The sequence below is a fragment of the Astatotilapia calliptera genome, chromosome 2 (genome assembly GCF_964374335.1).
Source record: "Astatotilapia calliptera chromosome 2, fAstCal68.1, whole genome shotgun sequence".
NCBI classification, from domain to species: Eukaryota; Metazoa; Chordata; class Actinopteri; order Cichliformes; family Cichlidae; genus Astatotilapia; species Astatotilapia calliptera.
In genome coordinates this window covers 34,445,151-34,469,790 of record NC_137423.1, presented here as the reverse complement: position 1 = coordinate 34,469,790, position 24,640 = coordinate 34,445,151, and the positions used below count along the sequence as shown (strand labels likewise).

Below are 24,640 nucleotides of genomic sequence, written 5' to 3'. Positions count from 1 at the left end.
TTTTTTAGGTAACAAAGAGAAACAGATAACCATTTACCATCAAACCAACAGCCACTTTAGAAACAACGCTTAACCTAACTTCACATTTATGTCTTTCTTTGGAATCTGACCTAGAATCCTCTTGCCGCACGACAGCACTGTCCTTCATTGTTATATTGGCCAACTCGTGTTACGAATATAACTAAGCAATCATAAAAAGACTATTGCAACTTTGGTACCCCTAACCACCTGTGGATGATTTTGCAGCAATGTTCAGTTATCTGCTGCACTATAAAATGTTTTCTGATTGAGATACAATATTCAGGAAGACCTTTTTGTGGTTAATTCTACAACTGGAAGACACTTTATATAATAATAATAATAAATATATAAAATAATAAACTTTTTTATTAGATATTTCAGTTGCTGTTTGCTACAGATCAAATGACTTGTCAGCTTGATGCAGCCTTGTTACCAATGCTGAAAAAGTTGTTTACCTAACTGTTGACCATTAAGTGGAAAACAGTCACCCTCATACTGAATGCTCAATTTCACATAAGATTTCATTTATATTAATTTGAAATCTATTCTGCCCAACTGCCCATCATGCAATTTATTCAGAATTTATTTTTTGGGATTTTATCCTATTTATTATTTTTTCTTTATTTTCAAATATTTGCTTAAATAAACTACACAAATTATTTTATTTAAAATAATTGTTAAAAATGAAAGTAACATGGTTCCACGAGTTAATTTGACTGAATGAATATATTACAGAAAATTTCCTGCAGTTGTAAAATGTCCTGTGTAAACATTTACGCTCCCTGTAAACAAATGCATTTAAATTATGTATTTATTGTTTCTGCAGATTTTTCAACCTGCAAATATTGCAATAGAATGGTAATCCTGATTGCAAGGCCTTTCTTAACTTTGCCATTTTTGTTGTCTCTCTGTGTTTGCCACTTGAAGGCGCTATTTCCACTGCTGTATGTTTCAGAAAACAATAGCGCTGGCTAGTGTAGGATAAGGATACACGGCTTGGTCCTCTCTGGTCTAGACATCACATCATTAGCCAAGTCAGCTAGTAAGCTGTTTATTTTTTTTGACAAAATGTCAACCACGACCGGCGGCGGAGAGTTTGGCAACCCCTTACGAAAGTTCAAGCTCGTCTTTCTGGGCGAACAGAGTGGTAAGATGCGCACGAAGTACTTAGAGAAGCGTTAATTTGGTCAGATGAAAGGAAATGTTGGGAGAACTGGCAAGATCAGCTAACTAGCTTTGTGGTGTTAGCTTAAAATTGCACGGTATGGTACAGTCATGTAGTGTATATTAGTGACCAGGAATGATACGGGACAATCTGTTAATTTTGCAAGGTCAACAAAGGATATTAGAGCATGACAAAGATTATTAACCTACCGATTTTTCTCCCCGGTGATGATGTCATTGAATAGCTACCATTAGCTTGATATAGATCGCTAAACTAGCTTGTTTTGTGCCTTAAAAGAGGGCAAGAATATGACAAATTATTGTGTCGTAGCAACTGTATTCAAGATTTATCCACATATTAAAAATTAACGAAATGAGTCAATGGGCATTGTCATTGTTCCTCCCATTAGTTTGTGATGGAGGTTCGTTGTTAGCACGTTACTTCTGCTTGTAGCTAGCAGTTAGTTAGCTCTATTGGGCTAAAACGTCAATGTTGACGCTCGCTTGCGCACTTTAAAGACTTACATAGTTGCTCTAAGTCTGTTACAGATCACAGGCTTCAAACAGAAAATCTCAATAATTAATTTAAACCGTCTGTTTGTCGGTGTATAGTTGTTTGGCTGTTAGCTTCCTGCTGCAGCATCTTGAACAAGCCACGTCGACCGGTGGTTTCGCACCAGTCGGCCTTTTTCCTTCATTGCCATTATTTTTGCTCAGGTTCGGAGACTGACCCTGACATTGCAAAACGTGGCTTGTTGTTAGTAATGTTTGTGTCGTGTAATTGATACAGTATGGTATTACGAGCCAGCTGTCAGGGGTCGAATACATTTTAATTTTCCAGATTTTGTGGCTCCACCCATATTGCCAGCTCAGCGTGTGGGTTCAGTCGTCCACACTGCATCAGTGGTAATAGCAGTTTACTCACCGTGTGATGTCACCGACTCATTTTTCTTCTATATCTCTTCATTGAATACAGACTTAATTACACAATTATATAATTTTTAAATTTACCATTTGAGTGGTGGTTTTAGGCTTGAATTACCTGGAATACCTCTTGTGTTACTAAAGTGACTGTGTTTTTTCTGTACAGTTGGGAAAACCTCACTCATCACCAGGTTTATGTATGACAGTTTTGACAACACTTACCAGGTAAAAAGAAGTTATAACAGGGATTTGTGTAGTCATTTTTGTCTGAAAACTGACATTTTTGCCACAAGCACAGGTGTAATAAAAAACGAGCGAACAGTTTCAATGCGACTGATCATCTAATAACATATGTGACAGTTAAAATAGAATAAAATAGACCAATTTATCATGTCAGTAGCTGATACTTGTAAATATTTAGACAAATTTAAATTGGACAATTAAAAAAAATTAACACAAAACAATACTTTATTAATCCCTGAGGAAATTATGGGATCATTTAGTTTAATTGTATTTGGCATAGGGAATTTGCATTTAGTAATCTGTCTATTCACATTCTTGTAAATATGGTAAATATAGTGTCCATTTTTGCGATCAGCTTGCTAGCTAAGCCCCTGAGGTTTTACCTTCTGTGAAGTGTATAACGAAACATGAATAACGGGTTACTTCAAATTGCCGAAACCATTATGTTTCACCAGTCAACCAGAGTAGAATGTTTGCAACACACAAAGGGCTTGCTACAAAAATCACTTACTCCGGATGTTAGGAAGCATGTGAGTGCATTCCACTGATTAGATTATGAGCGCTACCTGTGTGACAAGTCTAAATGTCAGTAGAAGTAGTAGTAGTTTATCTTTATTTGGCTCATTTAGAGTTTAAATGACAAACTCCTGATATAAGAATCTACATGTAAGACAAATTAACTAAATCATCAGCCTCAGATTTAAGTACAAAAATCATGACAGAAGGAAAAAGAAAGAACTATCATCTGTTTATGTCAAGTCCAGCTACAGATGAACTCCTATCTAAAGCATCTTCACACAAAACCGCTATCACAATACTTGATAATTTTGTTCTTTCTGACATTTTTTAGCTATGTTATGAAAAAGGTCAATAAAATATGTTTTTAACATATAATGTAGGTAACGATTCTTTAAATGTATGTAATACATTTAACTTGCTGGTAACACTGTTTAATTGAAGTGTTTGTTTTACAGGCAACAATTGGCATTGACTTTTTGTCAAAAACTATGTATCTGGAAGATCGCACGGTAAGCCCAGTGTGTTACTGTAATTTACATCATTCCAACTGGTCAGGTATTAAAACTGCCATAGAAGCATGCTTCTGCTTATTATCACACCATTCCACATTGTTTATAGATTATCCTAGTTTTTTGTTTTGTTTTTTCACTCATTTTGTTGAACATGTGATCGTGTTTTTAGTTCCCATCATTATTTCAAGATTTTGTTTTCCTTCCATCCCCTGGCTGGATCATGAATTGCCCCCATGTTCCCACATTTGTTTCGTGGCTGGCCACAGATCCGGCTGCAGCTCTGGGATACAGCCGGACAGGAGCGTTTCCGCAGCCTCATCCCCAGTTACATCCGCGACTCAGCCGCCGCTGTGGTGGTTTATGACATAGCCAGTAGGTATTGTGGCTTTGCCTCTCCTCCTTGTCCTTCACTTAGTATGTGGAAGGGCAAAAAACAAAATCAAAAGCACCAATGAGCCTAGCAAACCCGCTGGATAGCATGTTAGGGTATATTTCAGATACTGTTTGTATTAGGTGTAGTGATTCAAAAGCATTTCTCCAGCAGTGTCCAGGGGAGTGTAAATGCTAATAGTTATAAGTCTTACTTGAAGAATAATGAAAAAGATGTCTGCCGATGTCACTTCATGAGCAGAAATCCTGTGAGAGCTGCCTAAATAATGATTCAGCGGGGCCTACTTTCACATTTGCATAACACCCGTCATCTTTGAGCCTTCTGCATTTGAATGATTCTTCGCAATTCCTCCATTTAAAGGTCATTCTCTTCTTTACTGCTTGGCTTGCAATTCTTTTTATGTCTGTCCTGTTCTCCACATTCTCATCCTTCCCTTTGCTGCCCTTTATCTCGACTTTTTTTTTTTTTTGTCAATTTCTTCTTCTGCAATTCCAATCCTCAGGTCCGGCTCCAGCTTTGGGACACTGCTGGACAGGAGCGTTTTCGTAGCCTAATTCCCAGCTACATCCGTGATTCTACCATTGCTGTGGTTGTTTATGACATCACCAGTGAGTCAGGGCTGTCCTCTAACCATTCTGTAGGGCTCTAGAGTAATAGGAAGGAAGCTCTTTATTTCTGCTAGTACACTAATACAAAATACACTTCTTCTCCAAGCTTTTTCTTCTGAATACTTCTGCTCACTAACACATAACTACAGGTTTTTCTTATATAAGATTAGGCTTTTCTCTAGGCTTTTAACTGAATGTATTGCAACAGATGTTTCATGTATTTTGGGGCACATGTGGCTGATGTGTATAATGATTTTGTATTTTGTTGCTTGTTTTCACCCCATTTGCAGATCTTAATTCTTTCCAGCAAACCTCAAAGTGGATTGATGATGTTAGAACAGAGAGAGGAAGTGATGTCATTATCATGCTCGTCGGGAACAAAACAGACTTAGCGGATAAAAGGTACATGGTTGTGAGATAAGCGCGAATGATTGTTTTCTTGTTCTATTTACAAAGATTGATAAATGGATCCTAGTGCATTTACAAAACAGGTATCTTTGTGTAGCATAAACTCTGCCAAAGCCTGGAATCCCACTTCCCTTCAGTGCATCTCATCCAGTTTTTACTTTTATTATTTCCTTGTAATGTTGCATACTTCAGCCTTTCTATGAGTTATTTAAATACTTTTATTTATATTGGGGTTTTTTTTAATTTATACTTTGATCATATTTCTGTTTTGCCTTTTTTTTTTCTTTTGCCTTACGTTTTTTCTCTTCATGTCATTTTGAATATTTTTTTGTGTTTTCCCCTAAAAACACCACACTTCCATCCTTCACCCTCACCTTACCCTTCCCGGGACCATGGCAGGCAAGTTTCTGTTGAGGCGGCAGAGAGGAAAGCTCGTGAGCTCAATGTGATGTACATAGAGACCAGTGCCAAGGCTGGCTATAACGTCAAACAGGTTGGTGTTCAGCAGGAGCAGGTGTAATGGTGACAAATTATCCCGTTTCAAGCAAGGCTCATACTGTCTCAGAGGTTAGGGAGGCCCGCCTGTGACATCTGGGGTGTGAAGCTCCTCCATGTCTTCGATCATTTAATGGATTAGAGTGTGGCTGTTGAATGAATCATTGACCTTCGGAGTGGATTTTATGCTGTTTCGTCTTTACTCAGCACAGCAGCCTCTGTCCCTTTGTCTCTGTCCGCCTTATAAACTAACCACTCTCTTCTTCACTCCAAACAAGATTCATTGCTGAGCTCTCTTTGTCCTTCTCTCCATCTCTTCTCTTTTCTTCTGGCCTGTCCTCTTTGCGGTTTCTTTCCATATCTGTCTGTTCGGCCATCTCCATCCTTCTGCTTTTACCGGAGCAGACAGATCACCACGGAGGAGGGCGAGCAGAGAGCTAAGGAACTGAATGTCATGTTCATTGAAACCAGCGCAAAGACTGGCTACAATGTCAAACAGGTAGCGATTCCGTTTTCTCAGGGTAGTTGAGCTAATTCTACTCTGTCCCCCCTCGTGGCTCATCATAACCTGTCGTAGCTTTGTCCACACAGACTTTTCAGTGCAGTTGCTCTGCGCAGGTTTATTGCAACTGCCTTTATTTCCCAGTACTCTGTCTGATTTGCTAAAACATTTCTATGAATATAATAGATTTTCTCAGCAGATGACTGTATCGTTGCTTTGACTACCACTTGTGTTTATTCAATGAAATGCAATATTTAGAGATAACTAGCTATAATTTAATTACATACTGCCCATTGACTACCATCTAGGGTTTGGTAATATGATAAACTGTATTGTTACCAGATTTTCAGTACTTTCCATGATAATCTATCTAACTCTAATGTATGACTGTATTTGGCTGTTTGGAATCAAAAATTTATCATCAAGACTGAAATATCTCACTTCTTTAGGATGCCAGGGGCTTTGTTTCAGTGTGAGTGCCTTAGTGTTGGGGCCTTAAGTAAACATGTAAATAAAAACACATTTCTGGAGATTTGAGTATAAACAGTTTCCTGCTACATCTGTAGAAAATGTACTGTACAGTCCTGTGAAAAAGTAATTTCACTCTTACTGCTTCAATAGGAATAAAGAGGCTGAGTAGCAGCCAGGTGCTGCTTATGAAATGCACTTGATGAAATGATGATCAGCAAATGTGAGAACCTCTGTGAGGTCTGGAACATTGAAATGTGTTAACACAATGCCACAGTCTTCCACTAAAGGGACAGACCGTGCAATGTTTAGATAAACTGAAAAAACTCAAGAGCTACATGTCAGACTCTAGACATTGGTTAGCATGTTCAATGCTGAAAGATATATGATAGGACATTTTGGGGGGGTGACTTATTTTGAAGGTTCCCAGAAGGAGCATAGTTTAGTTTGCAAAGTTGTATAAGAACAAACCGCTAAATCTGTGGAGCAATGTCCTTTGGGCAGATGGGACCAAAGTGTAGAGATTTGGCCGTAAAGCGTTGTGCCACATTATGCGAAAAACAAACGCCCCGTACCAACTGTCAAGCATGGTGGTGGAGGGGTGATGACTTGGACTTGTCTTGTAGCCACAGGACCAGGATACCTTGGAGCCATCAAGTCCACCATGAACTTCTCTGTAAACAAATTATTCTTGAATCAAATATGAGGCCATCTGTCCAAAGACTAAAACTGGGTCATTCAGCAGGACAACGATCCCAAGCACATCAGCAAGTGTACAACAGAAATTAGCTCTTAGTTTTTTACAGGACTGCGTAAAGACCTGTGAGAGTTTTTCTTTTCACAGGACTGTCTTGTGTTTTTTGCTACTTAAACTACTACATTTTATTTACCAAATTGTTCCTTTCAAATGTTTAATTTTTCTTACTGTTTTGCAGCTGTTCCGACGCGTTGCTGCTGCATTGCCTGGGATGGATAGCACACCAGAGAAAAGCAAAGAGGACAGTATCCTTTTTGAGTTGCTTTTGCGCAGAAATTGCTGCCATACCTTTTGTCATGCCACAGTTTTAAAAATATTTGTAACTTAGCACTGACTGCGACTTAGTTGACTGGAAAGAATGCAGAGAATGAAAGGCACTGCAAAAAAAAAAAAAAAAAAAGAAGTGAAATCTGCAATTCATGTGAAGTGTTACTTAACTAACTTCTCTCAGTGATCGACATCAAATTGGAGAAACAGCCAGAGATGACTGTAACTGAGAGCAGCTGCTCATGCTAGTACACCTCAGCCCCTGCCAGCCTGTCTCCTCCCCACCAACAGCTTGTCTCTCAGTGGCCACTTTCCTCCACCCTTGGCACACGGCCATTGGGATGGAGGACCTGTCTTTTTTTTTTCTTCTTTTTTTTTCCCTTTTCAACTCAGTGACTTTTCAGAGTAACCGTGTGGATGTGCATTACTGTATTGAAACAAATTATTTGGGGAAAAAATGGTTCAAAAGTAAACATTTAAAACAAGGAATAAGTTAATTGATATGTTCAGATTTTCATCCAGTTGCATGGCATTATATAGGATTGCAGACTGACATAGCTAACTGCTCTTGAGTTATTGCACAGTTTAGAATCTTAGTGCTGTTACTCTTGTTGTTGTAAAGTAAAACTGCTTGGGATTATTTAAATGACTCTACAAGGTTGAGTTCTCTGCCTATCCTTTTGTTTTTGTTTCAAATGGAGAGTTCTGTCTCCTAAACGGCTTATCATTTGTCGACTTTGTCTTATTTTGAGGAAGTAACGACTGGCTCTCAACCAGTGAACTGTTATCATTGCAAAACATTATATTACCACATTAGGCTCAAGTAAACCCTTTTCATTGTGTCAGTGGAACTACTTATACCTAACACGTCTGCGAGCTTACATTGCCAAATACAAGTGTGTAAGTGGACCGGATTAACACAAATTTGTATTTAACAGTACTGCAGAAGGATGTGTAATAAGGAAATGGATATCCATTGTAAAAGGGAAACCAGCCCAAACAAATTAGAAAGCCTACTAACCTAAAAGTTTATATGTTGTTGAATGAGCTCTGCACTGTACTAACATGTCTGAGGAGGCATTCTGAGTAGATGGTCCCCTAATACTATGAAAATCAGTTTTTCCACGTCGATGGAGAGTTGTCACTTTGGTCACCATCTCATCGACGATTTGTGTTGTGTTGATTACACTATTGCAACAACATGCAGCATGCTCACCCCGCAGGATTTCCATGGATAAGAACACAGATGCCTTGCTTGTTTGTTCACCAACGTTGTGCACTGAATCAAGCCACAATATTGTAAAATATCAGAGAAGCCTGCTGACTGGTTCATGGCTTCACTAGTTGTTTGTAGAGCTGGTAGATAGATGTCCTCAGATACAGCTAAAGCTTACTAACACCCTTGCTGTAAAAAAAGTGCAGACGTTAGTTGCCATATCTTTTGCTGTATTGCTATTGCCTGTGTAGGACTGTTGGTTTATTTATTTTGTAACTTGGACATACAGCTAACATTGTACGCGTGACCAAAAGTACAGATGCCGATACGCATGTTTTAAAGTTTTATTTTATTTATTGTTTGCGTGTTTGCTGAGGCGCCACCTACAGGTGACATTTACGCCTAGTGAGTTTGGGGGGGGGGGGTGTTTTTTTGCCGGTGTGGTCTGTTGCTTGATTTACAGTCACAGTTAAAGCCTACACCATCTCCCAAACCAACTAACCAGCCATAGCACAACAAAAGACACTGATCGTTTGCTGTAGCTTTTTTTTTTTGAAATGTCCAGCGTTTTTAAAAAATGGATTTGAAAGTTAAGGTATTTAAATTGCAACGCGAACAACCGTTTTAACATGAGCAGCTCTTCTATTACTAAATACTCAGCTTTGTGCTATTCTGAATTGTGTCTGTCCATTTGAAATATGTCTACTCGTGTTTAGCAATGTTTGTGTGAATACTGTACTATTACTATCTTATGTATAAAAAGGAGAGTTAATGACAACAAGTGTAGGCTTATCACATGGAGTAAAATAAAGATATTTCACCAAAATTTAACCTCTGTGTTCATTTTGTTTTTAAAACTCACTATTTTATGGCAACAGTCATATTAATTCTGTTCATTAACCTCCTAAGACCCGAACTCTTCCACAGCATGCATTTTTGATTTCTCTTTGATATCTGGGCATATTGGGACCCGATGAATGTAAAAACAAAGAATGACCAGATTTTTTTTTTTTACCTGATTTTTGTTTCTAAGAAAAATGAGAGCCACATATGAGGATATTTGTTTAAAATTTCGATAGAACAGTAGCAGTATAATGTCCTCGTAAGTGGATATCAGGCCCCTGTAGAGCAAAATTGAGTATTTTGGTCTAACTAACCCAAAATGTGATGTCCACATATGTGAACGCCAGGTCCTAGGAGGTTAATAAAGTTCTAAATGAGTCACAGCACCTGAGCCGGTTATACATAGGTGTGTCACACGTCACCATTGAAACTATGTAACACATCACAGTTGTAAAATGTTATAACAGGTGTGGTCAAATGTGAGCATGACACTGCATTGCACAAATCTGCTAATATCTAACTAAAGAATGTAAATGAAATTTTATTTCCAATAATCCTGCTACAGATAGATTATTACTCTCATCCTTGAGTATTATGTGTCCAGAGCAGAAGGTTCTGGAAAAACCTTCACTTATTCCAAGTTGTATGCAGTAGAGAGACATTTCTTAATAATACTTTATGCAATACTTGAACACAGCTTTGGTACAACACTAACAAATCTCAGCTTGCATTTTCAACAGACGTGTTCTAAGGGCTGTTGGGGGCTTAAGACTTGGTGTTAGGATGTTGGTACAGTAAGAAGAACCATCTTTTTCTGCATCCTATATTCATGGTGCACAGTCCTCACTGCTTCAGATGACTGCTTTTCCCAGACGTGGGTTAAGCCTAGTCTTTTACAAAAAAACTTTTTCTCATTGGAGATCTTCACCTAATTGTACTATATAAGATTTGCTCTTTGGGTTGGATACAAGTCTAGGAAACTGGCTGAATAAGAAAAGCCATCCATCCATTACTTTCTGCTAAATAAGTGGATAAAACAAATTCTTCAACAGATTTCAAAACCTGTTTTGCTTGCACGTGGTAGAGTTGGGTGTTTTGTTTTTTCAAGATGAGACAGGCCGTACATCCCTAAATATCCATGTGAAAAGACACTTTCAATTTGCTCAATTTAGTCAGGAATTCAATGTAGACTAGGTCTAATTTGAACCAAAGAAGCCTAAATGGTTCAGACTGTAATGCCACTATCAAATATAAGTGTGAAAATCAGATTTTTTTTTAAACATTCCACTCATAGTTTACTAGAGGTGTGCTTTTGTTTAGTTTTCACAGTCGTGATGATACTCAGAATGGATCGACGCTGAGCAATTCTCACCTACCCACTCCCCTGATCCGCCCACAATGCGCAGAGTACTGTGAGTGCACCCCTGTTTGTATTGTTAATACTTACTCAGAATAACACCCAGTAAGGCTGCTCTTTTCTAAAAATACTTTTTAAGTTTAGTTAAAGTTTCGACCTATAGTAGCTGCACTGACAGCTGAGGGCGGGGCACACCTTTTTTTTCCCTTTACGCACACCTGGTTTCAGGAAGTAACCTCTACGTCAGCGGGAGAGGTGTTTGAAGGAATGGCTCAGGAATTCAACACAAAAATCTTGCTCAACTGGACAGGTGATCAGCAGACATATATCTCTCTCACCGAGGGCACCACGTCGGCAGAAGCTTTAAATCTCGTCCGTGGAAAAGCACAGAGAGACTGAACTTTTCTGGGGGCGATCAGATTGAAGGATATTATTTTTCTTTTTCCTCTTTAAGAAGAAAGGCTTCTTTTAAAACAGACGAATATGTCTCGGGTTTCGAATATTTTACCCGATGAGGCGGTCTTTGTTGACTTCAAAAAACAGTGTTTAGCAACCGACAACTGGCAAAATAAGTATGACAACAATGGGATGCAAGTGTGGATCGAGGTGCGCGCTGTGAATAAAGGAAATCACGTACCTAAAGTCCACAAGATGAAGGTGAGTTTGCTTTAGCACCAAATCTAAAAACTATAATACCGTTTGAAAAATAAATCAGTTTTATTAGGCTGTCGTGCTATGTGGGTGGTGTCCTGTAACCCTCTGTATGTTTTCCTCAGTGTAAAATGATAGTTAATGATGTGTCAGCTGCTACCATGTTCGACGTCCTTCACGACAGCCGGTACCGCAAGAAGTGGGATGTAACTATGCAGGAGAGTTTTGACATTGCCCGGCTCTCTGCTAATGCTGATGTGGGCTACTACTCATGTGAGTGAGCACTCTTATCACTTGCAATGCTCTGTGTGTGTTTGTGGTTTGGTGTGGGCCTGATTAGATGTGAGATCTTGTGTTTGCTGATACAATAACTACAAGTGTGTGTGTGTGTGTGTGTGTGTGTGTGTGTGTGTGTGTATATATATATACTTGATTCAGCTCTCATCTATGAAGACTCATCTCATCTATGGCCTCTTGTTACACCAGTGTATTTATTGCCATAATAAGGGCAAACTTGTTGAGCCTAAATACTGAACTAACAGAGAAAGCTTGCCAAAGTATAACATTATTTATGTCTTTATTTATTTATTTATTTATTTATTTATTTATTTATTATTTTGGCCTTCTGCAGGGCGTTGTCCAATTCCATTAAAGAACAGAGATGTTGTGACACTGCGCTCGTGGCAGGTCACAGATGACGAGTACATCATGGTTAACTTCTCAGTCAAACACCCGGTACGCCACCTCCTACATCCACTCAAGATACATAGCAACCATTGCCTCTACACATACTGTTTGTACATGTCTTTGACACCTCTTTGTCCTGTTATGTGTGCACTGATTTATTGTTTTTAAAGCTAGCCTTATCCATTGTCACATTGTGCAGAAGTACCATAAAAATGTATAGTGTTCCTTATTATTCTGCAAATGTTTTCCTTGAATTATAGAAATTCCCTCCTCGCAGCAACCTCGTAAGAGCCGTTTCCATCCAGACGGGGTATTATATCAAGGCCACGGGACCAAATAGTTGCATTTTTACATATCTTTCACAAGCAGACCCCAAAGGTAAAACTATATGCAACAATTACTTTGTTCCATTCAAACTTAGAGTTCTTGATTCATTTCTGCAGCGTTCTTACGATGAATGTGTGTCTTCTAGGCTCTCTCCCAAAGTGGGTGGTGAACAAAGCATCCCAAGTTCTTGCTCCTAAGGTATGTAATGATTCACAACCACTTCCACAGACCATTTCCTGCTAAACATTTGTTCACCTGTAGTAAACATCAGAGCTGTAAGTGATATGGTTAAATCCATAAGCACAGTATCGGCATCTGTGACAGTCTAGGTGTGTTTTCACAAGGGTTTTTAAACGTGCAAGAGGGGTGTGTGTGTGTACATGTGCACACTCATAAGGGAGGGGGAAAGTTTCACGTGTCTTAAGTGACAATGGTAACCATAGAAACAATTTAAGGGCCTGTCCTGACAAGGCTGCTGACAAAGTAGAATCTCAGCTTAAGCTGTCAGTCACCCTCCTGGAAGAACCCAAGTTTCATATTTTCCGTAGATTAAAACTATTTAGACCAAAGTGTATCCACATGTGTGTGTGTGTGTGTGTGTGAGAGAGAGAGAGAGAGAAACTATCAATGAGACAAGAACAACAGCAAGAAAAGTATTTCTAAAAGTCTGCGTGAAAGTATTTCATATGGTATCTCCAGGTCACATAAATCTGACTGGAAATGGGTAAAAGAACAACTTAAATTGCTTTACACCATCAAATCTACCGATGTCTAAAAATGCATACAACCATTATAAAACCAGGCGTTCAAAACACCTTATTTAAAAGACTTTAGAAGTGTATCCATTTAAAAACCTACATAGGCAAACAAAATTTAAACCTTCTCTCTACATACTCAGTTTTGTTTGAAGAACTAGATTACTTGCCATGTAATCTACCACGCAGTGTTTTATGACCATCTTTATCTTCAGCTTTGTTGACTGAGAATGGAGGAGTGCAGCAGTCCTTTAACAATTGCATCATCGCTTCTCTTTTTAGGTAATGAAGAGTGTGCACAAGGCGGGACAGGAATACTCAAACTGGAAAAGTCAGAATTCCCCCGATTTGAAGCCCTGGCTGCACCCAGAGCAGAACACCCTTCCCATGATGGACCCCGCTGAGCTGTCAATTCAGAGAGCAGACTCACTGGAAAATGTGGATGAAAGCTCAAAGCTGGATGCTAACGAAGGGGAGGACAGCAGCTAAATTGAATGATAGTGATGGGAGGAAAGGTGGACAAAGACGGAGAGATTGAGAGGTGGACTGTAGATGGACTTGAGGTCTCCGGCTCTCTGTGATGTAACCAAGATCCTCCAGTTCTAAATCGGTGTGCCTTCGAGGATGAGCAAGAGCATGAAGTGTTTACAACTGTCTGACAAGATGGAAATGAGCACAGATCAAGTTGCCATCACCTCAGTCTGTGTTGAGCTAAGCTAACTTCCACTGTACAGGGTTAGAGGTTTTGGGGTTTGAATGTGACACATTTGCAATACTACATTTACAATTGGACCAAAGACAGTCGATCTTTAGCTGCAGCTACATGAACAAATTTTAAGTGGAAGAAAGGGAAATATACTTGACTTCTAGCAGGTCATTATTAGTGACTGTGAATAGAAATAAGATTAGAAAGTTGGCAAACACCTGTGGAGAATTGTGACACTAACGTCTCTTCAGAATATTGCAAAGGAATCGGGTCTGAAAACAGCTGAAACTGTTTCAGCTCACTTTATCTTCATTTGGGGTTGTAGTCGACACAGAACGATGGTAACGTTGTGATAATTTATACTTAAACACGGTTTTGTTAATATGTTCACAGCATAATGTACAGGTAGCAACTTGTGGGGCAGGTTGTCTTTAGGTTTGTAATTAGGAAGGCTCTTTTTGAAGGTGTGTTGCCTTTACTCAGACGTTGTGCAACCAAGGTGTTTGCATTGTAAATTATTACAAATGGTAGAGTTTCATTGGTCCACAAGGAAGGCACTGAAGTGAACTCCCAGTTAGGTTGTATTGCCAAGTCACAATACACACAGAATTATTGTATTTTGTTAGTTGAATATCAGTTGACCTGAAGGATTGGAATGACCATAAAGGCTTTTTTATTTATTTATTTCAAGTTGATGTAAATTGATGAAGTAATGGCCTGGGATGAAGCCCCTGTAGGTTGACTTTTTTTTCATATTAAACTATTTAATGATAACAATGTTACAAGGCATTCCTTCTTTTCTGTTTTCTTTTTCAAATAAACCTTAAGGTTAACAAGCTTTTGTACTCATTGTAATTGTCAAATAAAAGGAATGCAGTCAATCAGTTTCAAGAGAAACTGACTTCAAGGATGAAACAAGTTTTGCTACTTGCACCAGAACAAACCGGTCCTTCTCTAGCTTTGGTTCCAGTTCTTCAAGTGCACAAAGCCAAACACTAGAAAAGGTCAAGGAGTCGAGCTTGATTTTTGTAATCGTAACCTCTATAAAAAAAAAATGCAAATACTGAACCCATTCAAACAAATTTTTTACATAAAAATGATCAGTGTGCAGAAATAAAGACAATACCTCGATGAAACTGGTAGCTATTAACGTACAGTTTATTGTATGAATGCATAATGCACTAAGATCCAGAGGTATTCAACTGTTTTCTATGAATGTTCCATTGTATGCAGATTTTATTTGCAGCCAGAGGTTGGATCTGCAGATTTTACTGACTACGCACATCTTGAACCATGCAGGCCAAAATTATGAAAGCACCAGACTGTCTTTGGTTTGAATTAAACCTGCAAACATTGGTGCCTCCTCACAGATAACACCCCATTACAAGCTTTACCACTACGCTGCGATAAATGTTATGCACTTTAATAGCACGTTACAAGCCATGCTCGTAAACCATTTGGCACCTCAGACACATAGTTTATGCAACAGCATTAAATCAGCTCAGGCGCAGTTTATGTAAAACTCGTGCATGGAACATAGAAGTACCAAAGCCCTCAGTAGCAGTGACTGAAATGTATATTTACATCACTTAGCATTTCGTACACAATTACAAATCTTTACTAAATATGAAAAAACAGCATTGTGCAATATATTCATAAATTCAACAGAGGTCGGGTGACCATAACTCATATCAAGTGATGGTGGTTTAGTCCACACATATGCAAACATCTGCAGAAATATCATAACAGGGCTTGAGGAAACATGGGAAAGGTCATCTTTAAATCCTTTGCTTGACTAGAAAATATTTATTATTTATCTGTTCTATAATTTATAGTGTAAAATCTAGTTTATAGTCTTAAAAAAAGCTCTGCATAGAAACAACTTCCTAACCATATGTTCAATCGAAGTAGAGTTCATCATGTGAAGCATGCAGAAAGGAGTATCTATGAAACTCAGTCTTTAACGTCATGTATATTTTCCTTACATGAAAGACTGAATGAGATTGTTAGTCATGCATTAGTCATCTTTGAGCTGAGACAGAATGGAGGCCAGAGTGTGTGGGAGGATGTTAGTGAAGTGCAGTAAAGTATCCTTCTGTCTTTGTCTCTCTCTCTGCTGCCATCTAGTGTACGGTCCTCTCCTTCTGCCGTTGGTAGTCTGATAAAACAACACACAAAGGACACCATTTGAGTACTGACATGGGCACTGTTATACATTTCTGTATCAGTATGACATAGCTCAAAGTTTTTACTGCTTTAAAGTTTTTATTGTCTTTTGTTTTTGCACTCAGATAAGCCAGATGATAATCTTATTATTATGTGGGCACGATGGCACGATGGCATACTGACAATGCTCAAATTCTTGCAAAATTCAGCATGTTTTAAATATATAACTCATGCTGTATTAGCACACTGAGGAATAGTAAAAGGCACAGACTAAAACCTGCTTTCAAAGCCAAAGTGAGCACAACAGTTTCTTCTGAGCATTTCTTTTACTTAACCTAACAGCAAAACAAGACTCAGACATTTAAGGACATTAAGTGTAGATCTGTCTTAAAATAATATCTTACAAGATCTCTACCCATGAACACAAATTCTGCAGGAAAACATTTTTTTCTTTCTTACTTCATCTCTCTAAAACATCTTAACAGTTGAGATAAAAACACATGTTGACATAAATGGTTTTTTAGGTTGTCAGCATGCTCCTGATACAATCGAGTAAACCAACGCTTACTGTAGGGAAAGAAGCGAACCCTCATCAGGATTTCTCGCGCAGTTTTCAGAATCTCTACAGCCTGAAGAAGACAAACATTATCCATGATCTTAAACAGAAAATATAATGCAATGTTGTGATGAACAAGATATGGAACAAAAAGAAAACTGCAACATTTGGCTCCACCTAATCTTGCGTTTTTTTAGTATGAGATCTGCTGTTTCACTGGAAGAGCAGATAGATCAGGAGGACAAGCAAAAACCTGTCCTCCTGACAAGTTTCCAAATACAGAAATCATCTGTGAGTAGATGCTTTCTGTATTTGCACATTAATGCTACAACATGCATTTGCATGTCAAATTTTTTTTTTTTTTAAAAGCTAATATTTACACATTATGTCCAAATATTTACATGCTGCAACAGGAACTGAATTTTTCAAAATAAAAGCAAAATGTACATCTCCTCAAGCATTGCTGATTTTAAACAAACAAAACAGAACACAAAACAATTATGGTGCATCTAGTGCGTCATCATTCTCACAGCGGTTTGATTATGGCCAGAATGGCTTACACTTTAATTCTCTTCTAGAAAGTTATTCATGCTTGAAAAAAAATATGCAGGAAAAAAAGTTTCAAGCCTCTTTTGTTTTGATTTTGATCATTATGGCTTTACAGCTCATGAAAATCAGAAATCCACCATCTCAAACTACAACAATATTTCAATTTCAGTTTGAACAAATTATGGTTCAAATAGTACAAATAAGGTGCATTTCTTGATCTCGTTCAGTTCATGCAACCACAATCACGGGGAAGTCTGCTGACTGACAGCCTTCCATGACGAGGGCAAACCACAGAAGGCCAGTGCTGAAAAGACTGGCTGGTCGGTGCTGTGTCAAAGCATATCAATGGAAACCTGGCTGGGGGAAAAAAAATATGACATGGTGGGAAAGTATCCACAAGCAGGGATGGCCGCAGCTTTGAGAGGACTGTCAGGATAACTCCATCCCAGAAGGTGGGAGACCTTCACAAGGAGTGGACTGAGGCTGGTGTCAGTGCATCAGGAGCAGCTTTGACATCAGTTCAAAGCTTAGTTCGAAGTTTTTCACATGAAATTTTTTTTGTTTCATTTCGAAATCAAGTTCCTAGACTCTGAAAGAAGACATTTTAGAGCACTTGATGCTTCCAACTGCCGGCAAGATTCATGGAGATGCCAATTTCCTTTTACAGCAGGACTTAACACCTGCCCACGATGCCAAAACTACCAAATGGTTTGCTCACCATGTTATTGCTGTGCTTGAATAACCAGCCGTCTCGCCTGACCTGAATCCCACAGAGAATCAATGGCATACTGTCAAAAGGAAGATAACAAACACCCAACACAAAAACACAGACGAGCTGAAGGACACCATCAGGCCAACCAGGGGCTTCAGTAACACCTCCGCAGTGCCACAAACTGATCACCTCCATGTCACACTGCACTGATGTAGTAAATCATGGAAACAGAGCATTGTCCAAGTACTGAAAGAATAGGTGAACACACTTTTCAGAAACTGGACATAGTAAGATTCCAAATCCTTTTTTGATCTGAAATATTCTACTAATTTGAGATAGTGGACTTCTGATTTTCATGAGTTATAATCCATCATTTTTTGAATGAAGGTACAAAAACAAATGAACTTTTTTTTTGTAATATTCAAATGTTTTGAGATGCACTTGTATATAATGCTCATTGTGAGTATAAATGTCATGGTAATTTTTAATGGTAAAAATGAACTCCAATTCCGCCAAGAACAGTGGTCAAATATCCCGTCAGAATAATTCAAGAACAGGACCACATTCATGACAGGGTTAAGTTTGTTTTACAAGTATAGCCACAATGTGTGAATGAGTGTGTAACTAATAATCCAAGAATAATAAAAAGCATCTGGTTGAGGTGCAACTTGCTAAGAGACATTCAACCAAATAACAATGAGGGTGTAGGGATATTTCTGAAAATAAATTAAAAATGAATAAAATGAATAAAATCTCTAAATGTTGTCTCAAATACTTATATTTTTAAATCTAACTTAGATTTAATTTAATAATTTACCTCATTGCTGATACTCTTGTTGTTGCAGAATAGGGTAAAAATCTCACCCACAGTATATAAAAGGGTATCCAATATCAAGTATTTTCCCGGGTATAGGTATCAGTTTTTTTCAACTCTTGAAATTTTGAAATACAAATAAAACAATATGTCTAGATTATCCTATACCGCACTCCCCCAAATTAAAGTTGACTTACTTTTTGTAATAGTGAGCTTGATATTGACACAAAAAATTATTATTGTGATCACCATTATAGGTTTACTTGAGCAACCCCGCCTTGAATATGTTCTGACTATATTGAAGATTAAAGAGCACAGCATAGTATGTGAAGCTATTTGTTATTCTTGTACATACATGAATAGAAATACACCTAAACTAAATCAGATTTATGAATAGAGTAGATTTCAATATGTAAGTGTGTGCTGGAGACAATGTGTTGAATAAAGCCTGTTTGAAATTCAGCCTCGACTTACTCTTGAGTGCTCTATGTCTTGGAAATCAACATCATTCACTGAAAGAACCTGGTCTCCCTCCTGTAGCCCTGCTCTGTGGGCGTCTGAATCTGGGACCACCTGCCAGCACACAGAAATTATTTAAATTGATTAAAAATAGGCAAACAAATAGTCAGCAGCACAGCAAGAAAAAAAAAAACCCCCACATTAATAACCAGGGCTGTGCACGCACCTTGGATATAAAGATCCCTAACTGTGAAGCTTTCCCACCACGGATATTGAAGCCCAGCTGCGCTCCTGGAGGCTTCTTCAACACAATGGTGCGAGGCAGAAACTGTGTGAGCTCATTGTTATAGTCAGGATGATGAACCCGCTAAAAATGAACCAAGAGAAGAAGAACAGCCAGCAATATTTAGCTTCTTTAAGTTTGCTTCTTCTGCCTTAAAAACAATGTGATAAGAGTCAAGCATCATATTCAACATATTCAGCATGACCTGTTTGGAAAATAAGCAGATCAGCAACAACAACAACAAAAAAGGTATTTCCTTTGGGATAATAAAATCTAAATAAAAACATTCACAAAAAATATCCACCCATTTGCTTTCTGTAGCACATTTAATGGTATTGCACAGTCCTGACCTTTGCAGTCAGGCGCCAACACCTCTTTGCTTGTCAGATTTCCAAACGCATATAAGACAGGCTTCATGAACTCACTGAAACCCAAACACTAACTGAAAAAAAGAAGTTAAAGGCGCCAACTACGAAACCATGACAGACAGAAAAGCCTCAAGGAGACACAAGGACTGTGCATGCACCTGCAGGTTACAACCTGTATGTGACCACCTATCACATTACATTGGGCAGCCCCATTCCTTGGCCTGGAAGATGCCATTAAAAGCTACAAAAAGCAGTAGCAAGAAAAAAAACTCCAAGAATCTTTGTGACTCTCAGATAAACTTAATAGTATTCAGTAAAATTACCAGTAGATATTTTAGGTACAGCGCTGTGAAAAAGTATTTGCCACTTCCTGATTTCTTTTTCCCCCCCATAATTGTGACACCTTCATATTTTAGAACATGAAACAATTTTTAACATGCAACAGCTACTGAAAGATAACCCAAGCACAAAATGCATATCTGATTATGATGTCATATATCAAAAAGGCCCTGTGTGAAAAAGTAGATACCTCCTAAACCCAATAACTGGTTGTGCCACCCCTGGCAGCAAGAAGTGCAATTAAGTGTTTATGATAACTGGCAATGGGTCTTTCACATTACTGTAAAGGAACTTTGACTCACTCTTGCACTCTTTGTGGACCACTCAGAGTTAGACTTACTGGAGTGTTTCATCATCTTACTAAATAACCCAAGTTTGCTCTAGCAGGTACACAGACTAATGGCTGTTCATTCTCTCAGGGTTCTCTGGTGGAGAGAAGAATTCATGGTTCTATCAATTACAGTACATCGTTTAGCTCCTGAAGCAGCAAAGCAGCCTCAGACATTTACACTACCACCACTATGTTTGACTGTTGGTATGATGTGCTTTTTATGAAATGATTTGCTAGTTTATGACAGATGTAAAGAGACAAACCTTCCAAAAAGTTCCGTTTTTGTCTCATTAGCCCATACAACATTTTCCCAAAAGTCTTGGGGATCATGAAGAATATTTTATGGCAAATGTGAAACAAGCCTTTGTGTTCTTTTTAGTCAGCAGTGGTTTTCTCCTTTCTTATTGTTTAATCGTGACCTTTGACCTTAACTGAGCCAAGTGAGGCCTGCAGTCTTTTAAATGTTGTTCTGGGTTCTTTTGTGACCTCTTGGATGAGCCATCAGTGCACTCTTGGTCAGCCCCTCCTCAGAAGGTTCACCACAGTTGCATGCCTTCTCCCATTTGTCGATAATTCTCACCGTGGTACACTGGAGTACCAGAACCTTAAAATGGCTTTGTACCTCTTTCCAGACTGATCAATGTCAATTATTTTGTTTTTCATCTCTTCTTGAGCTTCTTTAGATGATGACTTTTTGACTTTTTGCTTTTTAGTTAAGATCGTTAGGCCCACTTCTCTTTGTCAGATGGCTTCTATTTAAGTGATTTCTTGATTCAACAGGTCTAAAGTCAGAAATCAGTAAGGGGGCAAATACAATTTTCGGCACTGTAAGAGCAGCCAAAAAATAAAGCACAACTTATAAATCGTAACTAAAGTTGAATACATAAATAAAATAAAATAAAAATATACACTATATAATAAGGTACACAATGTTTAGTACATGATTTAAGCACAAAGGTTAGTTGGATTAATATCTGCCATACCTCCTGTGGAGGTATCCATGCAGGTGGGTTCTCATAAGAAGGCAGGAATACCACTGGCAGCTGGTAATCGTCGTAGGGAATTTTCTGGTCCATGGTTGCTAAAATTCCCCACCGAGAAGAGAATAGCAGTTCATTGTTATGAACTACGGATGCACTGGACTGCTTGATACAAATTAAAGGGAAATCCCTGAAATCCAGACCGCTGATTTAAAGGGCTCAGGTGTATCTATTGTGTTGTGGTTTCGGACACGTAACTTCAAGTCAATATGTCAGTCCCTATTCCATGACTGCAATGCCTTCGTTCACCGGGGTTTGGCATTAATGTACCCACATTATTACACCCGGTTTTGTATGTATCATTTTTAGATAAGGCATAAAGACCAGAGAAGACCAAAACATCAGCTAAAACACAGCTGCGTTCACAACTCTGTAACAGGTTAGCCACCAAGTCCGAATAGGGACGTTATATGGCTAACACTTAGAAATACCTTTAAAAAAATACGCATGTGGATCACGGGGAAGAAGCGAGATAAAATAAACGTGTGAAATGATCTCACAGTGGACAGTTTCATACAGCAATAACATACAAACGCATCACGAGCTAGCACAACGATTAGCTTACTGTTTAACTGTAAACGAGCTCGCTCCGCTCTATTAAACGGGAAGCGCTTTGACACGCGTTATTATTATCACAGGAACTTTAAAATAACGGTACTGGAATCATTTAGCATTGAAAAACATGAATGACTGCAACAAAACAACAAAAATGTATCTCACCTGCCAGTCAGAGGGGTAGCAGTGTGAACTTGTTGCTGTAAGCAATGGCAGGCAGCTATAGTGCGTTATCGCCACCTCCTGGTGTGGAGTAGTTACTTCAAGAGGTCCGACAGCATTGTGGAGTATTCGCGCGAATACTTTTGAACAGCTACAAAAGTCAAAGCGCGTGAATTCGTGTATTTGAACAGTTTTATTCACTGATTACAGAGGTCCTAATCACAGAGTTGAAGTTGTAAGTAGTTTTAAAAAAGTGAATAATGAGTAAAAATTTACATGACAATTTTTTTGTAATATTTACTGCCATTGCAATTTTTTTTTAAAAACGTGTGTGAAAAAAATTACAAGGTAAAAAAGAAAATCTACATACTCTCACATTTTATCCTACAAGTGCTCACGTTTTGCAGCATATTGACCTCCTGAAAGCTCTTGCAGATGGAGATCTTAATGGCGGCTAGCTGTAAAATCAACCGGGAAGTAAAACACCTCGGTGATATCTTGCAGTCTGACCAAAAAAAAGTTTGCAGTTTCATAATTATCATTGCAGCAAAAACTTCTGTATTCATTGTGGTGTTAAGAGCTTGAAAAAAGAAGTTTCACCTCTCCTCCAAGGTCCTTCTTCAGTTCGAAAAGGTGGAGAGTCTCAGGTATTTTACCCCTAGTGGTGGTTGACCCTGTGGGGGTAGTTGACCTACTAGTGATCATATGCATCATCCTATCAGCCAAATTTTTAAGACTGCCATGACATGGATGACTGAGAACCTACACAGACATATTTATTATGTTTGCTCATCATTTATGTCCCCGTGTCCCGTGTCTGGATAGTCATATTCTTACATATAATCTTATGTGGGGAAAAAATAATCAGAAATTAAGATCACACACATTCTAAATGTGAACTGTGACTACAGTTGCATATGTTTGCATTTCTTTCTAACTTGAGCAGAAAAAAAAACCAAGTGAAAAATGTGTGTTGCGAAATGCACCCACTTTGTGTGAAAGTTTGTGTGAAGCTGCTTTGCAGAAACTTGACGCGTGATATGGGCTCCATTATGCTAAAGCTTTATAGTGCATACTCTGTAACTGCATTTATTATCTTCAGTCAAATAGTGAAGCATGAACAATTTTTTTATTATTGTAGATTAACAATGGTTTCAGCACTCAGACATGACTTTGACGATAGTAAATCATGCACAATGTTTACTGTTCACTGAGACGGTTTAAGAAGGCTTCAGGTCTCTGCAAGTTGGACATTGCAATTAAATGAAATGAAACACGTGTTGACAGATTGGAATGAAAACACAGAAACTTTGCAAGATAGATAAACAAAACTATGGCAAGTTTTTTTTTGTTCTTTTCTTTTTTGTCTTTTAAATATGTCAGCATACCGAAACCGCTTTCAAGAGTTCCATTGCTGCTGGAGCATTGCTTGAGTACTATTATAACCAAAGTAACATTAAATAAAGTCATAGTAAAAAAGAAAAAGAAAAAAGAAACTCCACCTTCTGTCAATTCTAAACTTTTATATATCAGGACATAATCAAAATCATTCCTACCAAGGTCTTCAGATTAGGTAAATACAATGGGAGATGAGCAACAACAAAGGATCTGTTATAGTGTGTCATTGTTTATTTAAGAGAGAACTAAACCAATGTGTAGAAGCAGTGCGTGAAAAACTAAGTACGAGGTCCACACACAAAAGTGGTGCTGAGGATTATAGCTAAGCATCTCTTTGGTCTCATCTCTTCAAAGGACATTGTTCAAGAAGCCATGTGGTTTCATCAAATGCAAATTTGAGAACTTGAGCCCTGCAACCATGTTTTAGGTTTTTGGTTTTTGTAGAATGAAGAGACTTTCTCCTGGAGATCCCCCCCAAAAAATAATCCTTGCTTACCTTGCTTACTGAGGCCTATAGCGTCCAGGTTTTATTACAGTTTCTGAGTACCGCACTGTCTGGATTTCAGGTGGAATTAGTCAGACGTCAAGTCCTGGGACGATTAGCAGCCGTCTAGAATGTTTTTCACCCCTGAATAATCTTTCTCACTATAGAATGATGGGCTTCAAATTATTTGAAAATGACCTCGTAACCGTTCCCAGACTGAGCAGGAATTTCCTTTGCAAGATCGTCACTGATGTCTTTTCATCTTGACATTGTGTTAACACACACCTGGAGGCTCCATACCAGCAAACTGCCAAAACCTCTGTTTTATAGAGATGCTTTGATTTTTATGAAGATCAATAAATCAAGTGCGTTTGATTAGCAGCACCTGGCAGCTATTTTAAGTCTTGATTCCTGTGAAAGCAGTTAGGGCATGCTGAGTTTTTCACACGCTGCTTCTTGCATTTTGACCAAGTTTTTGTTAAATAAGTGATAACACAGAGTAAACGTCACATTTTGTTGATTATCTGAGGTTATGCTTATCTAATTTTAGGACCAACTAAAGACCACACATTTAAATTTTATGCCCAAATGTGTAAAACCTTA

At 38.3% G+C, this 24,640-nt stretch overlaps 3 protein-coding genes across 10 annotated transcripts; 2 read left to right on the top strand and 1 right to left on the bottom strand.

The window, feature by feature from the left end:
• Nucleotides 1–960: 960 nt before the first annotated feature.
• rab41 (RAB41, member RAS oncogene family) lies at nucleotides 961–9,326 on the top strand. Of its 5 annotated transcripts, XR_013912156.1 has the most exons (9): nucleotides 961–1,168; nucleotides 2,276–2,334; nucleotides 3,327–3,380; nucleotides 3,650–3,755; nucleotides 4,673–4,784; nucleotides 5,190–5,283; nucleotides 5,691–5,784; nucleotides 7,191–7,257; nucleotides 7,464–7,534. XR_013912156.1 is itself a non-coding variant. In XM_026144715.2 (8 exons), exons 1-8 carry the CDS (start codon nucleotides 1,090–1,092, stop codon nucleotides 7,526–7,528), a joined length of 636 nt encoding a protein of 211 aa, XP_026000500.1. In that variant the 5' UTR covers nucleotides 972–1,089; the 3' UTR covers nucleotides 7,529–9,326. The 5 variants fall into 5 exon arrangements, 4 of the variants coding, with proteins under 4 accessions (XP_026000500.1, XP_026000509.1, XP_026000518.1 ...); XM_026144715.2 differs by lacking the exons at nucleotides 3,650–3,755; nucleotides 5,190–5,283 and adding an exon at nucleotides 4,277–4,382 and having other exon boundaries at nucleotides 972–1,168; nucleotides 7,464–9,326; XM_026144724.2 differs by lacking the exon at nucleotides 5,190–5,283 and having other exon boundaries at nucleotides 974–1,168; nucleotides 7,464–9,326.
• A 1,610-nt stretch (nucleotides 9,327–10,936) lies between these two features.
• On the top strand, nucleotides 10,937–14,659 carry stard14 (START domain containing 14). The gene is made up of 6 exons (XM_026144655.2): nucleotides 10,937–11,352; nucleotides 11,472–11,619; nucleotides 11,978–12,081; nucleotides 12,294–12,411; nucleotides 12,506–12,558; nucleotides 13,398–14,659. Exons 1-6 carry the CDS (start codon nucleotides 11,179–11,181, stop codon nucleotides 13,602–13,604), a joined length of 804 nt encoding a protein of 267 aa, XP_026000440.1. The 5' UTR covers nucleotides 10,937–11,178; the 3' UTR covers nucleotides 13,605–14,659.
• A 302-nt stretch (nucleotides 14,660–14,961) lies between these two features.
• On the bottom strand, nucleotides 14,962–22,843 carry pdzd11 (PDZ domain containing 11). 4 transcript variants are annotated; one of them, XM_080308094.1, is made up of 8 exons: nucleotides 22,756–22,843; nucleotides 22,526–22,613; nucleotides 22,159–22,306; nucleotides 21,382–21,479; nucleotides 19,304–19,444; nucleotides 19,093–19,191; nucleotides 16,556–16,643; nucleotides 14,962–15,979 (listed from the first exon to the last, which is right to left on the bottom strand). In XM_080308094.1, exons 4-8 carry the CDS (start codon nucleotides 21,472–21,474, stop codon nucleotides 15,945–15,947), a joined length of 456 nt encoding a protein of 151 aa, XP_080164220.1. In that variant the 5' UTR covers nucleotides 21,475–21,479; nucleotides 22,159–22,306; nucleotides 22,526–22,613; nucleotides 22,756–22,843; the 3' UTR covers nucleotides 14,962–15,944. The 4 variants fall into 4 exon arrangements, with proteins under 4 accessions (XP_080164220.1, XP_026000452.1, XP_026000490.1 ...); XM_026144667.2 differs by lacking the exons at nucleotides 22,526–22,613; nucleotides 22,756–22,843 and having other exon boundaries at nucleotides 16,556–16,616; XM_026144705.2 differs by lacking the exons at nucleotides 22,159–22,306; nucleotides 22,526–22,613; nucleotides 22,756–22,843 and adding an exon at nucleotides 22,004–22,156 and having other exon boundaries at nucleotides 16,556–16,616.
• Nucleotides 22,844–24,640: the final 1,797 nt, after the last annotated feature.

Coding starts and splice junctions, on each gene's coding strand:
- rab41 (XM_026144715.2), top strand. CDS start 1,090: ATGTCAACCACGACCGGCGGCGGAGAGTTTGGCAACCCCTTACGAAAG. Junction 4,785..5,690: donor ACAGACTTAGCGGATAAAAG/GTACATGGTTGT, acceptor TTACCGGAGCAG/ACAGATCACCACGGAGGAGG. Junction 5,785..7,190: donor CTGGCTACAATGTCAAACAG/GTAGCGATTCCG, acceptor ACTGTTTTGCAG/CTGTTCCGACGCGTTGCTGC.
- stard14 (XM_026144655.2), top strand. CDS start 11,179: ATGTCTCGGGTTTCGAATATTTTACCCGATGAGGCGGTCTTTGTTGAC. Junction 12,412..12,505: donor TTCACAAGCAGACCCCAAAG/GTAAAACTATAT, acceptor TGTGTCTTCTAG/GCTCTCTCCCAAAGTGGGTG. Junction 12,559..13,397: donor CCCAAGTTCTTGCTCCTAAG/GTATGTAATGAT, acceptor TTCTCTTTTTAG/GTAATGAAGAGTGTGCACAA.
- pdzd11 (XM_080308094.1), bottom strand. CDS start 21,474: ATGGACCAGAAAATTCCCTACGACGATTACCAGCTGCCAGTGGTATTC. Junction 19,445..21,381: donor CATGGATACCTCCACAGGAG/GTATGGCAGATA, acceptor GTTCATTTTTAG/CGGGTTCATCATCCTGACTA. Junction 16,644..19,092: donor AAGACATAGAGCACTCAAGA/GTAAGTCGAGGC, acceptor TTTCTGTTTAAG/ATCATGGATAATGTTTGTCT.